At 34.8% G+C, this 18,811-nt stretch overlaps 1 protein-coding gene across 5 annotated transcripts in view; it reads right to left on the bottom strand.

Annotated features, from left to right (window-relative positions):
- Positions 1–18,592, bottom strand: part of LOC143223129 (UMP-CMP kinase-like) — a 28,311-nt gene extending 9,719 nt beyond the window's left edge. For all 5 annotated transcript variants that reach the window (XM_076450639.1, XM_076450640.1, XM_076450638.1 and 2 more), the window contains exons 1-4: positions 18,449–18,592; positions 17,339–17,461; positions 9,819–9,965; positions 6,341–6,478 (exon numbers count right to left, since the gene is read on the bottom strand). In XM_076450639.1, the coding sequence (XP_076306754.1) occupies positions 6,341–6,478; positions 9,819–9,965; positions 17,339–17,455 (402 nt within the window). In that variant the 5' untranslated portion in view covers positions 17,456–17,461; positions 18,449–18,592. The remainder of the gene's footprint in view (positions 1–6,340; positions 6,479–9,818; positions 9,966–17,338; positions 17,462–18,448) is intronic.
- Between the last annotated feature and the right edge of the window lie 219 nt (positions 18,593–18,811).

Genomic DNA, 18,811 nt, shown 5'->3' with positions numbered 1-18,811 from the left:
TGCTTGTATAATACAGTCAGTAACTGCTCCCACACAGTCATCTATTGATACGCTTACAGACAATGGCAGGATCAAGTTCTGTGATAGCAGTGAAAGAGGGCCAGTTTGCCTGATCCAGGTTCCACCAGGGCACGTGGGTTGGGTGGCATCGACCACGGCCAGTCTCTCTCAAGATTATAGGAAAATGATCACTGCCTTGTGAATTATTGTCAACCCTCCATGAAAAATGGGAGAATAAGTAAGGGGAGCACAATGAGAGATCAATAGCAGTAAAGGACTGACTAGGTGCATGGAAATAAGTAGAAGAACCAGTATTGAAAAGAGAAAGGTTGTGTTCAGAGAGCATATGCTGTACAAAGCGACCCCTCCTACCAATATCAGCCCTTCCCCAGAGGAGATAATGTCCGTTAAAGTCCTCCAGGATGAAAAATTGAGATAGCAACTGTTCAGTGAGAGCATCAAGGACTGATTGATCATAGGTCTCTCCAGACAACAGGTAAAGAGAACAAACAGTGATGGTATGACCCAAGGAAACTCAGATGGCTACTGCCTCTGAGAGTGTGTTGGGTGGCAAAGTCAGGGTGGGCACATGCTGATCAACCAACAGTGCCACCCCTCTATGCATTAATCCATCTCACAGCCATTTCTGTACAAAGAAAACTGCTGAGAGGTGACTGTATTAGCAGGTTTCAGAAATGTTTCCCATAAGGAAAGACATACAGGATGATAGGAGGCAATCAGTGTTTTGATGTCATCCAGATTAGAATGTAAACTTCGACAGTTCCATTGTATCAGGGTGGCCATTTTTATTTGCGTGTAGGCTAATTGGGCGGAGAACCCTTCTGTTTACGACCATGTCTATGGACCTTCTTGGATCCTGCCCTTGGTCGATTGGGTAGGTCTTTGCTGTTGGAAGGGGATTCCAGTGACTGAGGATGTGAACAAATGACTGTTTTGTATCTTGGGGTGGGAGAATAAAATGTATTCGAGGAAACGCATCTACCTGGAACCAAAGGATGTGGATCTTGGGGTTTGTTGGAATATATCAGAGATAAGTGTTGAAGTTGATTCATCAATTTTTAAAACCATGGAGGTCAAAAGACTTTTCATTTGTTTGGAGAATGATTCTTTTGGAAGCACAGAAAGATCTGTCTGCACTCCCACTGTAGTAGTGGAACGAAGTGCAGCAACATACTTCCGAATTGAAGTGGTGGACAGCAACTTTCTAGCCTCAGGATAAGTAATATTATGAATCGTTTTTAAATGCTGCACCTCTTTTTCTTCCAACCAGTTAGGGCAAGAATGTCAAGGAACCATGACATGACATCTTTGAGTGACCAAACCGATGACACTGGAAACATTGGAGCGAGTTTGGAATGTACAACAGCTAGAACAGATGGTGAGGATTGCTGCTCAGAATCTTCAAGACATGGTTGTTTACCTACACACTGTTTTTTCACTGTTTATTGAGATTTTTAATTAGAGTATCCATAATAAAGAAAAGGAAATTTCAGTGCCCACTGAACCCACCCACCATTAAGTCCTACAAGGGGATGTACTACAATGTCAAACAAGGACACTGCAGCAATGCCAGGGTTTTGCCAAGCATTATACCCAAACACCAGCATCAGATACAATGTCCAAAACACCTGTTGAGAACATCCAACACTGGTACTTGGTTGACCCCAGCTTGAGTGGACCAGCCGATTGACCCAAGGGGGCCACCCCAAAGCTGCCCGCCTACAGGAATTCAAGGCCAAAGTGGTGTGTTTGGGTTGGACCCCTCAACTACCAGAATCCTCTCCTCCCCTTCACAGGTTGCCATGCACGGCAAACACGTGGGTGGATGTTTAGATCCCAGAGGAGGTAAATTGAAAGAACAGAACCTTCCCTGGTTCTCAATGTGGATTCCTGTACATGGTGAGGGGGTTGGGTGTATGTAGAATGGTAATGGGAGGAAGTTAATATCCTGATAAAGAAGAAAAAGCCAGATGAAGAAGTTATAGTGCGATGAAAGTATATGTGGCAGTTCACTTACATACCAGTCAGCATAATCTCCTCCAACAAATGAGGGAGCAAGGTGTCAGAAGTGGTAAGAGAAGACCTCAAAGAGTCAAACTGAATCTACATGCAATGAAACTTAAGCTAGATCAATGAGCTGTCAAAGCCATCCCATGAGGATAATAGAAGAAATATCTAGGAGAAATGAGTAATTCCAAAGAACTAAGAGGCAGGAGAATTAACTACAAAAAGGAAGAGTGTGAGCCAAATTACAACAAACCATACAAATGGGACAGAGAATATGAAATGGATCAGAATGAGTATATAAGTTATTAATGGAAGAAAGTGGAGTGAATGTGCAATCTCCTTCATAAGCCATAAATGTTTGAGGAAGAAAAGTATGAGCATGATAATGGAGAATGATGGAGAAGAATACAGGAAGCAGCAACAGCATGCAAGTCAGATCTCCCAAGACCACAGGGAAGTGTAAGAAACAGAACCTAAGCAAAAAAATGGCACAAGAAACAAGAGACTAAACATCAAAAAGAGGAAAAGTAAGGACATGGAGAACAGCATTAAGATCCCAATCAGGAATAAATGTAGAATAAAGGTTGCAAAAAAAAAAAAAAGAGCATAGAAAGGAGAGCAGAAGAAAATATCTGACAGTAGTGATGGGGAACCCAGGTTGACAAAGAAGAATGAATAAAAAGAAAAGGAAGGCTGTATATGAAGATAGTCTGTAACATCTTACATGAGACCAGACAAAACCCATAAATGCCAGATGGAAGAGAGAAGAGTGAGGTTGAAGAGGCAGGAAATACAACAGAGGTAAAGAAAGAGAAGAAGAGGACTAAATAAGATTCAATATTGGAAACCATGGCTTAGACAGCTCATACAGAGCTATCATGAGAACTGAAAACATACTGTCCTGAATGAGGGAAAGCCCACAAAGGATAATATGATTTGGAGAAGAACAGGCACAGAAAAAAAGGTTGGATTCAGTTGTGGCTGGTTGCATCCACACCTAAAGCTGATGGAAGAAGAACAAGGACCCAGAAAAGGGGAAGTATGGTGTTGAGATAAAAGGTAAGAAAATCTTAAAGACGACTGCCCAGATAACCACTTAAACTCCAGAGGAATGAGGGACCACTCCAAAGGCAATATTTTGGTTGGCCTAGGGATCAATGACAAGATTCAGAGCACTAAGAATAAAACAGACTATTAAGCTTATGTGTAGAAAAGGGCACAGGCAGGGAAGTCAAGTGTGTGGAAAAAGAGAACATGAATGAGAATCCCTTTGGTGACTAATATAGGAGACAACTGTTGACTGTATTTATCATCACTAGACATTCACAAACCACCATAAGAAAATTATCCAAAACTTAAAGTACCCCCAAAAGGTTTAATTGATGGATACGAAGAGATGATTTGTCATGGGACCACTGACCTAAATTCACATGCGAGTCTGGACATGTTTCTTCCATCTCATCAAGGAAGCATCTGGAAACAGATGGACACCTGGACAAGAAAAAGGAAGAGGAACACCTACTGTGTTCGCTGTGAAGTCTTTAAGTAAGGAAGGATAATGGTGGAGGAGAAGAGAGCCTAATCAAGGATTCAGTGATTATGCAGAATCCATTGTAGATGAGTCATATGAGCATGACCCAATGAGGGTATTCCATGGAAGTTCAAGTACCCAAAGGATAGTGAACATCCCATACAATTACAGAAGGAGAAGAATGGGCATGGGAAAATAAAACTGCTCAAAAGAAGAGGAGAAGGCTAGATCCTGTGGAGGGGTGAACTGAAAACACTGAAATGAATGAAAACTAAATGGCTGTGAGATGCGACTTTGTCGGGTTGACCAACCCAACTGAAGAAGGAAAATAAAATGGATGTAGAAAGCTCAATGGGATGAAGCCAAATGAGAAATTAAGCATCTGAGGTGTTTGCCTCTGTCATCCCAAGACTTGGGACAAAAGACCACTGTAAGGTATGAAGAGTTCTTATGATAAATTGAAGGAGGTTTAGAAAACTATTGAGACATGAATGGATACCCATTTTCCTTAGGAATCACAAAAAGATGATAAACCTATTCAATAATGACTTCAGTCTTTAGGTCTGACACTGCCACAGACTAATACTGGAAAGAAACAAGAACCCTTGGAGGAGGAAAAATAACAGAAATTGGAGAACAAAGAAGGAGAAGAGGAAAGACAAACAAAAGGTAATATTCTCTGATAGAACTTCTAGTTCCAATAACAGACCACAAATGGAGACCTAAGGTCTGGAAACCAAACTAATAAAGTCCAACTAACTCTCAGCCTGTAAGACAGCTACCACCATGACTTGCTACACTACGTCCATGAGCAACAGAAGGATAAATGATGACATAAAAATGGTAAGTGGTGACAGTGAGAGAAGAGGAAAAATAACAGAAAAAAGTAGAGGGTTAGGCAAAGATGGAAAAGCTTAAGCCGAAGAAAGATGGACAAAAAAACACAGAAAATCTTATCCCCAAGTCTGAAAAAAAGGACTCAAAAGTTTAGAAGGTAATGAAATTTAATACTACAGCATGAAGATTTGTCTGGTCATACGAGGAAACAAAATAAAAAGGATGAGGCATGCATGCACCAAAGTACTAGGAAAAGTAATCAAAGATAGACTTGCAATTCTGTCTAGTAAGTAAAAGACATAAAAGAAGAAAGCATAGAACAATTTGCAAAGTAAAGGAAACATATAAATCCAGTCCCAAAATTATGAAAAAAGTTTGGGTAGATTAAAAATAGCATTGGTTAAAAGACTAGAGAAAGATAGGTGGTGGGAAAACATCACTTCTCCCAACAGACAAAAACAAACCAGACATTAATGTAGTTGCTAGAGCAAACAATGTTTTATTGTCTAAAACATAACAAAAGTGGAAGTTACTGACTTTTATAAGATATTAATGTAGAAATTAAAGGCCCCGAAATCTACACGTGCAAAAAACATTGAATAACAAAAATTGAACAACAAATACTTCCACAACATGTTGTTGGAGAGACTTCCACTAAAAAATACCAAATTGAAAATTTACAATTGAACAATCAGTACAGAAGAAGTTACACTCCTATGGGTAGAGGACTGTCACATGCTCATTTGCATTCTACAGTGCAGCAAAACCATATGGAAACATGAGTTTAGGTGGAAGCCTCCATTCTGCTGTTAAGCAAAAAAACTGTGTATATAGATGGAAGTACAAAGTTGAGGAAAGCTATTAGGTGAGAAAGGTATGGTATTGCATCAGAGTTAGATTACGCTTTAGCCTTGAAGTTTTTTTTCTACTTTGTTGTGTGGTTTAGTTAACCTATTTGTGTCACTATATTGGCTATTTATGAAGTTCATGTAGTTTTCAAGTATGCATTTTCATGCACATAAAAATATATAAGGCACTAGAACAGAATTTCTTAAATCTACTATAATTTACCTGCTTTCTAACCAATCTACAAAGAATTTAAAAACTTCCATTACTACGAGAAGCAACATCTTTTGTCTTGCAAACTATTGATCTTTACCAGTAAAATGAAATAGACAATCATTAATCACGTGGTTTATGTTGTTCAGAATATGCTCTTTTTTATTGGTTATAAACATATCCAGTAGTAATATTAAATAAAGTTAGAGACATCTCTTAAAAGACAGAAGAGATAGGAGAGGGAATACATATGAGTTAAACAAATATAGTGATATCTCAGTAAAGCAATAAGAGGATGATGTTTCGTACTCTAGCTTGCTGAAATTTATAGTATGTATTTGTCCGAGTGCCACTAAACACGTGACTCAGAAAGGTGCAGATTGAGAATTTATTTAAATGTATCCTTTTAAAACTAAAAATTAAAACTTTGGTAACATATAAATTTGAAATATAATCTATATTTTTATGCAAATTTATTTACATACATCAATAATAAACTAGTTTAATTATATTTTCAATGCAACTCTGTAACAAAGGTTATGATTTGAGCACTTTAACCCTCCTGCATACATAAGATTATGCAAGTTTAACACTACTACTACAATAACTTGGTGATAGTAAATCATGATAAGTAGTAACAGAATATCTGTGAAAAGTGTACAGCTTACAAAACTCAAGCTGACATTAAAATCAAACACAAACATACAGCCATAATATAACTGTTAAAGTTCATAAGTGGGTTTAGATTGCTATGTCCAACTGTAGAAATTCAAACAAGTGAATAACTAGATTCAGAAACTTTGTTTCTATTAAACCATACGTTTCTGGAGGAATCGTGTAAGAGTGGTTAATAAAACCAAACAATATGATAGCATAAAAGCTTACCTGTTCATTACAATCAAAGAACAAAACAAACTGTAAGTTGACTTTGGCTGCCATTTCACGATTCCAACCTTCTAAATTATCTTGATTACGAGGAAATCCATCAATAAGAAACCTGTCTCTTCTACTGTTGTTCATTGCCTGTTATTTTATATCAGTATTCTTTAGAATGGTGTTCACTACTATCATGTTACGATATTATTTCCATTCATAACCATTTTAAAAATATGGAAACACATTTGGTGAGAAAACAAACTTTTCATTTCCATTGTTAATGCAATTACTACAATGATTAATAAACTAATTATTTGTTGTTAAATGCAAACCTGCAGAATGAGCTATCTGTGATGTGTCTACTGTATGAATCAATAGGTAAATTTTAAAGTTATGAAATTATTTTTAAAGATTATAGAAAATCTGGTTTTTTTTCAAAGCAAGAAGGTTTTTGAAGTTTATTTTTTTATATAAAAAGCAGAGTACTTCAAGAATAGCTGGATTATTAAATCTTACTTGTAACATTTTGAACATTTTAAAACATTATTCTATAAGTCACACACAAATAAGTGTAATGAAACATTGTGTGTATGATGTTTAGAATTATTTAATAAGACAGAATCTCTTTTTAAGCCATATAAAAATGGAAACTTATGCCAAATGAGTACAGGAGACCTGCAAATGCTCTGAATACTCAAGAAAAGAGATATGTAGCCAAGGATAGACCAGCAGGAAGAGTTTGAAATTGGAAAGCCTCTTCCTTATAGCAAAAATAGCTGAACTGACTGGTGAACGAGGATATGCAAAGAGGTATCCTTTAAATCCACTTTGGTTTTCCAATGGTTTCTTAAAAGAAACATTCATGATAATTTCATATTTTATACTTTAAAATTAAATACATTGAGACAGTTTTTAAGTAAGGTAAAATCTATTACAACTCTCCACCCCCTATCATTTTTTTAAAAACAAAAGAGATGAGTTAAAACCTGGATATTGACAATGTACAATTCCTATTTGCACTGGTATTGATCCAGACATTGCTGAAAAACTGGACACAAAAACTGTTTAAGTTTAAATTCTGATTTCATGAATGAACATTTCTATTTATTTTACAGATCAACCTTTTTCTCTCTGTAATGTATTTTGGTATATTAAATTTGTGTTGATTTCAGTATGCTAGCTTTAACAATATTCAAAACTACAAATTCTCAACTTTTCAATATATAATTTTTTTAAAGATTGATTACTTTAGTCAATTTCTCTACAATCTAATATTTTGTCAATTCTTCATAACAGTATTTTTCTACACAAAGTGGTTATACCTAAAATAAAATGTCTTATGAATGTGCACAACAAATGCTTTAATGTATATTTATATTTAACTAATAGTAATAACACAATTTGTTTGAAATAAATAGATCACAACTATATTGAACCTTCATGGTTATACCTAAATATTACACTTAGAGCAGTCTAAGTAGTTATACTGAATGACAAACGAATGAGCCAACTCAAGAAGGAACTTCCATTCTTTGTATGAATAACATGGCAACAGTTAGCACAAAGTGTTAATTATAAATTTTTAACTGAAAACTTTGTATGTGTAGTCTGGAGATAAAAACAGGAAGAGGAACTCAGAGTAAAAAAAATCCCTTTAAAACTGAGAGGACATGACACCAATGATGCTTGTGTAGGCAATTCAAGTAAATGATTAGAATTGACTTGCCCCAGAACACTGCAAGAAACACTGGTTAACCATAAAAAAAGCAGTAATCTACTTTTAATTAATACAACTGTACCACAAAAACATATTATCTATTAGATAAAATATAATAAGCTGTAAATAAATAATAAAACATAACATTATTAAACAACATATATGAGTAGGTAGTTGCAACTGACCAGAGGAATCAGAATGATCATTCAGAGTATTTCTTCTGAGAAATGACTAAATATAAATGGAGAAAAAAACAAACAGCAGCTCAGAGAAGAGAGATTTGTAGTCAGATGATAGTACAAAATCTTTTATTGAGACAAACTACAAAAGGGAATAAACTATCAGTGAATTGATCACATAACTATGTTATTATCTTTGTAGAACATTTGTGAACTTGCAAGTCCAAAATATCCACATATAATGATTAGAGGAAGTAAAAAAACAACAACAAAGAGGGGCCAATTAAAAAATTAAAAAATGTTAAAGATACATGGAAAGTCTAATGACTGTGGAGGAAAAAAAAAACAGGTGCAAAAAACAAGATGTCTACTAGGAACAAAATGAGTTAGAATAATACAATCCTGATCATTAACAATCAGAAGACTGTTTCAGGGCAACCAAAGACCAGTCCTTTGTCACTAGAAGCTACAGAAAAACATCAAGTAACAAGGCAGAACCTAATACAAGAAGGCTTACTTGCAAAATATACCAAGAGGAAGAAAAGATAATGAAGTCTGATTTTATGAAACAAGCAGTTAAGGAGTTCCTGCTTAACAAAATGTGCAAGAAAGAGGGGTACTGTGAGGTGGGAAACTATTTATCTAAAACAAAAGAAAGAAAAGATATAAGAAGAGAGCATCAGCAAAAGTAAAATCATTTTAGATATGAGATAATAATAAAAAAAGAATCTCAGAAAGAGACACTGGCATGGACAACGTACCTTTTCTCATGCTTGATTTATTTTAAATATCTTGTAAAGCTACACTAGGGCTATCTGCACTATCCATCCCCAATTTAGCAGTGTAAGACTAGAAGAAAGGCAGCTAGTCATCACCACTCACCACCAGCTCTTGGGGTACTCTTTTACCAATGAACAGTGGGATTGACTGTCACATTATAATATCCCCACAACTGAAAGGGTGAGCATGTTTTGGTGTGACAGGATTTGATTCCATAACTCTTTGACTGCAACTTGAGCACCCTAATCATTTAATAATGTCTTTGAAGAAAAAACTCCTATACTTTTATACAAACTTACTTACATTTCTAGTGTGATGTGGCCAATATAAAACTCAAATATATGGTGTATGAATAAGCACTTAAGCACAAGCTTTAAGGCTGTTTCACAAAGTATCTCAGCCTCTTGTGGGAAGACAAAACTTCATTATTAAGCAAAATAAATTTACATATACATATGTAATGTTTCAAAAGACATGCTTCTATGGTTGCCTTCATTTTCTCGTTATGTCTAACAGTCTAAATACAGCACCAATAACAATATTTCACAATTATATTAATGGAAACAGAGAAAAGTACCTTACCTGAAGTGTATTAAATTAACCTATTTTCCACCCCTTTAATTTAATTTGTAGCTAATCATTTAGTACAGTTAACAGATATAACAGAGCAAAAAACAAAACATATCACAACATTTATAATCTATTACTTGTAAATATACTGATTGCTTTATTACATATAAAAATCTTAATATACTTTTATTTTCATTTTGTTCCTTTAATGTTTTAGAATTAAAAAATTGAGGGCACTTACAGCATGCAACAGACTGCAGGTGATTTCAACAGGTACAATTGTTCCACTTTGAATATGTTTTTCAATGAGTTCTCCATATCTAGATCCTGGATTATCTCTTTCCGTTCTTAAGAGATCTCCAGCTGATAGATGAACATAGTCAAACTCCTGTAAACTTAAACAGAGTTAACAGAGCATGATGAACTAAACATACTGCTACAAAACAAATAATATTCATGATTCAAAGTTTAATATATACTTCAGTAAGCCTAAACAGTGTTGAAAAATTCAAATATTCAAGATAAAAAGTTTGATACATATTCCTCTATGTAATACTAATGTTCAAAAATTATATTCATTAAACTTCAACAGTGTTCAACATTACATTTTGTAACTAAAGAATCTACCATTACATCTTTTATATCTATGCAATGTTCAATAATTACATCCTTATATCTCCTCACGTTCAGCATTACATCTTTTTAACCTTTCACTGTCATGTATGTATTTAAATATTAATGTTTGTTTAAGTTAAATTTATACTCAGAAATATACATAATGTATACTGTTAAATCTGCACTGTGACATCCACCTTAGTCATCCAAAAACCTGGAACAAAAGATCACCTAAGGGTGAGGAAAGACTTCATAGTGAATCAAGGTAGATATCAAAACTGACTGAAATATTAAAGAATTATGACCATTCATCAATCCTTTTTCTTGGGAACAAGAAACAGATATAAAATTATGGAGAAAGATGAAAAAACCCATTCAATAGCATATTTGGCCTACAGTGCTTCAGTCAGATGCTGTGCTGGCAAGAATCAGGATCCCTGGAAGAAGAAAATAAAATGGGACCAGGAGATAATGGAGAAGGAAAGGAAAAATGAAAGGGAAGGCACCCTTACAGAATTGAAAGTACTCAATAATGGGGATCAAATGGATACCAATGATCTGCAAAGTACGTCAAATGGGCCCCTAGTCTCCCCACGTCTATATAATATTCACCAAAAAGATTGAAAGTGCAGAAGTAGTGGTGGAAGGACAGATTGAATCAGAAGAACAAAAGGTGGGGGAGTATGAGAAGAATCAGGAGAATGGAAGACAGGAAAAAGTAATGAGCATGGGAAAAATGGGAAATTAAAGGAGGAAAGGGAAGAATGTTGGCACACAGCTTCAATGCATGATTGCTCGAAAGTCAGGTACTCTCCAAAAACATTTGAGCACAGAAAAAGAACCAAGAAAGTGTCTTCCAAATAAGATGAAGGAAACACACCTTAGTAAGAAGGGTATTCCTCCCTAATAAATCCCAGCAACAAAGCAGTTACAAATTTATTGACAAGGCAAAGAAGATAAATACACCAAAGTAGAAAAATTAACAAATATCCACTAAATACTTCTAAGGAGAATGGAAGATAGCCTTGAAAAGTAGGTGAATGTAGGACAAACAGTTTAAGAGAGTAAAAAAGGTAAGACAAAAAAGGAGGCCAATGTCATAGTTGTTTGTCCAGAATGAATAATGTTTTGTTGATCAATACCAGACAAAGTAGAAATGACATTAATTTGAGAGTTCATAATGTGGAAAGAAAAAAAAAAAGACCAAGAAAAAACTGCAGGCATAGTATAAAATTGAATAATAAAGAACAAAGGAAGCTTTTCACCAAAAAGTATTTAAAAAGTTGGGAAAAAATTCAAAAACAATTCCAATTTTTCAAAATTACATGAGCAAACAAATACACACATCTTAACTTGTGAGTGCCAACTTGAGAAGTGAGAATTGAATAATTAGTACAGAAGGAGTAAGCTGTACTAGAAGGGTATGTCACTCTTCTATTGGTGAAAAGTTGTTGAATACTCATTTATATGCAACAACACAGCAATATGATATGGAAATGTGAGGTTTTGGGTGAGGGTTTCAAGGCTATTGGTGAGCAAAAATTGTGCTCATAAAGGGTAGCACTGAATTAGAAAAGCTATATGTGAGATGAGTTAAGATACTATATTGGAAGTTTAAAATATTGCTACACTACTAGGCAGAAATAAGGGTTGTGGTAGGAAAATAAAACCATTTCTTTCAAATATTTTACACTGCCTTTGTCTTCCTATATTACTTCCTTTTCACATTTATTACATAACTTTTGAAAGATTTTCTTACTCAAACATTTTAGATGAAAATAAATTGAATTGTTCTTTTAGGGCTTTGCTAAGTAGTAGTTAGTTCATTATTTACTAATGTAGAAGATAACCTTTGCAGAATGTGCCAGGTTTGATGATTCAATACATCTAGAGAAGATAAGAGTGCCAAAGCAGTGAGCTATTTTAATGTTTGATATAAATCTAATCATTTCAGTAAATTGCTTATAAAGCATACAATTGGCTATATTATCCTTAAACACTCTATACATTTTTTAACCTGCTGCCAAATATTTAATACTAAATCATAAACATAAGTCTTTTAATGTCATAAGTCTACTTAACAATATTAACTCTTAATTCAAATTTGAATAACAAATAATACACACATTACAGCTGTAAAAATTAATCTTTTCTTTTTAAAAGTGTCAGCTTTATGTAACTTACAAGTCATTTACATCTACTGCACTTGAATATCAATATAACCAATATATACATGCCATGACTATTGATAATACTGCACAACAAAGTTTTTGCTTCTTGAAAACTGTTGGGTGTTTCTTATAAATTTTTGGCTGCTGATCACGAAAACCACACCCAAATTTGCCCATCATGTACCATTTCATCGAAATCTTCAGTTTCACCAGAACATTGCTACAATGGAAAAAAGATATCAGGGCAACTGAAATCCGTCAATGCTTGCTGACTACTATTGGACACTGCAATGTGATGCACTGAACATTGAATATAAATGAAAATCAGAAGCAAAACACTTTTAATTATGTTGAACTTAATAGTGTATTAGAAACATAAATGCAATTAAATACATTATTGCTGTTAAACAGTTAATTGTCTATTTCTCAGAGTTTCTACATGATGAAGCAAAACCAAAACTATATTTTTGCATACCCACCAGGTACCTGTCACAATCAGCAAAAACTTTTCAAAAAAATTGTTGTGCAGTGTAAATTATGAACAAATTTATCACACAAGCAAATGTGTGAAATGTTTATTCTGTATATACCATTCTTGAAAATTATAAGTAGATTCTTGTATGCATTGTATAAAGTTAACATTATCTTTTCCTGTACATATATTTGCACTAGATACTCACTTTTACATAGGAATTAGCTATCTTACCCACATGTTTGTGTATTTTGTGAAAGAGATTTGCACGTTACTGGTCTCACGAAAACCCATACAAAATTTCATGTAAATTTGCATGACTACATGTTGACATCATCATGCAACAAAAGCCCTCCACCAATGGGTGCACTATGTATTTACACTTGTGATCTTCATTCTTTGATACGGCAAGCAATAAAATGTGCACCAGGAGTGAGGAGGATGGGTGGGAATGCATGTAAAGGTGACTATCAGAAATACATTTTCAAAGAAAAGTGTTAACTCCTAAGTCTATGACTCCCCTTAACATGCATATTAATTAGAATTTCATACTGATATGATGAAGGAACTGATGCACCCTTCATAAAATGTTTAAAGGATGCCCATGGCAAGGGCTCCATAGGGACACAGTTGTGGGATACTGCACCTCAATCTCATTCAGAGTACACTTTTTGTCAATCTAGGCATGGGAAAAGGTGAAGAATCCAGGATTGTGTTACAGGAGGGGGTAAAATGGAGCATGATCATCCAAATACTTGCAAATAAGTTGTCAAACAGTCAGTATGTGTAGTGTGATTAAGACTTGTTCAGACTGTACCTTATTTGCACACTTCAACACTTCTACTCTCAAACTCTATGGGAATGGCTTCAGCTATGTGGGGAGAACACTTCAGTATATATACTGTGGATACTTTTATACATTAACTCAACCATCAGTATTTACAGGTCCAATACCAGCTGCAGGAGAGGGTGAGAGATACATCACAAGCATACATATGGAGTGCTCCCCTCAATTCTACTGTCAAATGCTATGAGACTTACACCATCTGTAGGAGGAGAGCACATTTGATATGTAGTAAGGTCAAGTAGTGGCTGTGGCCATCTTAACTCTACTAAACAGACAGTAGCTAGAGGAGGAGGACATGAAATACAACTATTTATTGTTTGGATACAGTGAGTGTTCACCTCTACCCAACTGAACAGATGTTGAGAGAGAGACTATCTGTAGGTGAAGGGCATGCAGTATGCAGCATTGGTCCATGTGTATTCCATTCATATCTGAACCATATTGAACAGGTTCTGACTGCAGTAGGAGAACACATGTGGCATATATTATGCATTGGAGTTGATATGTGAGGTGACCCACACAACACCCACAGTACTACCACTGCCCAACATCTCTCCATATTGAAACCCACTGCTTTAGCCCCATCAGTCAGGTTCCAATTGTTAGAATTCTCCATGGTTTATAACCCTCAGAGACTAGGAACAGGTTAGTGGGCATAGTCCACTCAAAGCTGGAGAAAGAACTTGTGATGGAAAGATCCACAGGAAGTGCCCAGACCCCCTTTCAGTCTGGAAAGTTGTTTTTGGTTTTTTTGGAGACAATGTAATGGGTGACCATGAAATTCTATTTAGAAAAGTCAGCAACCTCAAACCAGAGAAATGGGCAGAAACACCTCTATGATGCTAGCTTTTTTCAATGATAATGCATGGAAAAGATACAATCTGGATTAGACACAAAGTAGAATAAAGATATAATTATACCACCAGGACACCTCAAGAGGTCTTGCAGAACACCCCAATTTACAGTGGGTGCATACAGAACCAGGGCAGAAGGTCTGAGCAATTTCCAAGATCCTAAAAAGGTGGCTAATGTTGTTTACCAGTGTATGCTCATCCAAAATCTGTACTAATTCAGGATTACAGAAATTGTTCAGACCATCTGCCCTGGTTCTGTATGTATCCACTGTAAATGGAATGTTCCACAAGACATTTGAGATGTCATTGTGGAATACCACACATTCCTCACCCACTATCTCCACATTCCAGCCTGGTGGATTTTGTCCAGAAGACAGTGAAAGTGAACAGTAATAAAAGGTGTAAGATGGTGAACTTGGTGTGAAGAGATGTTGATAAACCTACAAGTATCCACTTCCAGAAATGAGTGTACCAGACAGAAGGTATGGCAAATACATCCAGTGAAAGTGGAAAGTGAAGTATGGGATAAATAATACTGAATAGCCCAGACCAGGAACAGTAGTCTGTCCAAAATAAAACAATCATCAAAATAGGATAAAAAGTGTGACTACCTTTCCTTGTGGCTAAAGCCTTATGAAAAATGTATAAGAGGAATAAATGACACAAACCTCTGAATGATGGCAACCACAAGCATGAAGGAAATAGATCTTTAGAAAAAGGCAATACACAGAACAAGATACCAGAGATTCAAAAGGGTCCCAGGTAAGCACATGTAGAACCAAATTAAAATATTAAGATCTCAGTCCAGGAAGGGACCTGGATAGAAGGGTCTGTGGAGAAGGAATTAACAGGAGAAGGTAAAAAGGACAGGAAAAGAAAACATTCTGCAGTAGCAAGAAAGGCAAAAAAATGGTAGATAACACCATCCAATAACCAGAAGTGGTGGGGATAGACAAACCATCATTAAAAACAAGCTATTAGTAGTATGCAAATATGCTGTCTTTTAAAGACAAAAGTCTGTGATGAGATGGTATATGTTAACATTTGGTTGTAACTCATATATTAGTGTGTACTTGTATTTTCAGGTCATTGTAATACTGAAAAAAACACTAAAAAACTACAAGTCATAACAATTTGATGAATAAATGTCTAATATTACTAGCAAAATAGTGCTGTAACAACTGTTAATATGTTATGACAACTGTCATAGATAAGTTATTAGGTTTTCTAGAAATAAATGTCAGAATTCTCACAATGACATTTAGAAGATGAATATTGAGTAACTTATCATTGGTTGGTTTGGTGTTTAATCCAACGCTTAGAAGATGTCTTACTTGTCTCCTATTTCAACTCTACTAAGAGTGAGTTTTGCATCCCCCAAAACAGCATGGACAAGGAGGACTTTCATCTGATTTTCCTCTATGACTTCAAACTTGGACAAAAAGCTACAGAAACTACATGGAACATCAACCAGGCATTCAACTATGTATCTGTTACTGAATGTATAGATTTCGACATGGAGATAAAAGTCTCGAAAACCATGAAGGTCATGGAAGGAAGCCATCCTTAGATGAAAACACATTAAGGGAAGCAGTTGAGACAGACCCTTGCATAACAGTGTGTGAGCTAGCAGAAAAGTTAGGCACAAGCAAATCAAGCATTGCCAATTACCCGAGTATGATTGGAAAGACAAAAAGTTGGACAAGTGGGTTCTGCATGCAATGACTGAAGATCAACAAAATCGGCATTATGAGATCTGTCACAGATGACGCTCCAAAAATTGAAAAAATTTGGAATCGAGGTTCTGCCTCATCCACTTTATTCTCCAGACCTTTCCCCTACAGATTTTCATTTTTGACAACTTTCTGAACAATAAACACTTTCAAAACCAGGCAGCTACAGATGAAACTTTCAGGAAGTTCATTGACCACAGAAACAGCATCATTACACATTGGCAAAAGCTTGTTCAAGCAAATGGTGCTTACTTATGATTAAAGCATGTTTTACAACACAGATTTATATTTTTCCAAACTTCACAGTTCAAAAATGACATTTATTTTTGGTCAAGTTAATAAAATAGCACACAGAGTTTGTGTTTAAACCACATTTCCTATGAGAACTGTCATGGTAATAATAAAACACTAAATTAAAACTATATAGATTTTACTATCCAAGAAATTATAATAAAACCTAAGTGAATAAACTGCATGATCAAATATCATGACTACTCACAGAGTAAACAAACCTTTTAAAGAAATGTCTAAACAAATATTATAATAATTAATTATGCTGCTGTTTAAAGACTATGGATTTGTGTGTTTGTTTGGAATTTCGTGCAAAGCTACATGAGGGATATCTGCACTAGCTGTCCAAAGTTTAGCACTGTAAGGCTACAGGGAAGACAACTAGTCATCACCACCAACTCTTTGACTACTCTTTCACCAATGAAGAGTGGAATTGGTTATAACATTATAACACCCTCACAGCTGAAAGGGTAAGTATGTTTTTTGTGATGGTCACTTGAACCTGCAACCTCCAGTTTACAAGTCGAGCACCCTAACTAAATGGTCAAGCTGGGCCATAAAGACTATGGAACAAAAAATAATGCCCATGGGTGAATTTATGTTCATATAATTTGTGTTCTAAATGTAATGATACAATATCATATTTTACATAATAAACCTACTATACAACTTGTCTTATAACTTTAAAAACAAAACATTCAATTTGTCACCATTCTAAAACATTACAAAAATATAAGTATATACAATATAGAAGTGCAAAATTAAATAATCCTTCTACCTTTATAATTTTAGCACACTGGGTTCCTTTGCCTGATCCAGGTCCACCAAGAACAAATACAATGCTTGGTTTTACACTGGCCATGGACAGCCTTCTCAATGTGGTAATTAACAACATAAATTACTGAGAATAAAAAAATAATAATTAATAAGAAAAGTATGAACATTACACTTAAATTTATGTGAATGGTAAATTAATTAATAAGATTAAAAATGATGCATGTTACTAGGTTTCTTGGAATTCATAGATATTGAGAATGTTAAGATATCTAAATACTTAAAAAAAACAAAAAAAGAGCCCCTCCAAGAATCCCTGCATTTGGAATCACCTTGGTTAAAATGTCTTCCTACGCTTCTGCATGTACACTCAAGGTTATGCAATAATAATGATTTCTCATGCAGTGAAAACATATGGTTCAGTTTATGAGTGATAACAATTACACAAGATAGGCTGAGATACATGTGTATATTTACATGACAGGAGGAATACCTATGAGCATCCACAGGTTTATAAGAATCCACCAAAATTAATCTCACTTTGGTGACTTAATTTTCCAAAATGTTTATGCACATGACTCTTCAAAATAATTTATTTAAACAAGCAAAATGAAATATGGAAAGTTAGTACTACAAGTTCCTTATTTGTAAACATTGCAATTTCCCAAATCTGTATTATTAAGCACGTAATGTACATATCCAATGCTACGAGGTAAAAAAAGTGATAATTAACTTTCAATGTTAAATTAAGAAGAAATGATGAATATTCTTTCCTTATGAAAACAAATATGGAATAGTTATTTGAATTTCTAATTTTTTTATACTCCAGACTTAATGTCCAATATTAATGTAGATGGTGAGGTAAACAAAAGAAACACTAGGTGTTATTTTCAAACAAATACTACTCTTCAGCTATAGCTTATGAGGTAAATAGCTACAAGAATCGTGAACAACTAAAACTCAGAATAATTATTACTACTATTACTAATACTATACAAATACTATATTATATAGCAACAATTTCGCAAATATGCAAGAGGGTTGGCGGAACAAAAGTTTGGAAAGATAGTGTGTATTAAAATACTTATAAATATTTTATAAACTACAAACATACTTCGATAAAAGCCTGGTTCAATATAATACATTAAATATTTACGAGAATGTAAAATGCTAATAAAAATATGCGATTTCAATTTCAAACACAAAAACTCCGTTATCGGAAACACACTCTGAAACAACATGCAACCACGACATACCTGACATCTGATGGAGTTTTTTATTATTTGGCTTGAAATGGTTGATTATAATTAAATTCTGTTGTTTCTTTATTTCTTCTACAGAGGGGGCTATCTGCGATATGCAAAACTCAGGTTCGAAACCCGACTTTTAGCGTTATAAGCCTCAGACATATCACTGAGCCACCTATGGTAAGTGAATTCTGACATGACCACTTCAAGTAAAATGGGACCTACGTAAT

The sequence above is a fragment of the Tachypleus tridentatus genome, chromosome 8 (assembly GCF_004210375.1).
Source record: "Tachypleus tridentatus isolate NWPU-2018 chromosome 8, ASM421037v1, whole genome shotgun sequence".
Classification (NCBI taxonomy): Eukaryota; Metazoa; Arthropoda; class Merostomata; order Xiphosura; family Limulidae; genus Tachypleus; species Tachypleus tridentatus.
Note: the sequence above shows the minus strand (reverse complement) of the source record. Positions and strands in the feature narration are given on the sequence as shown.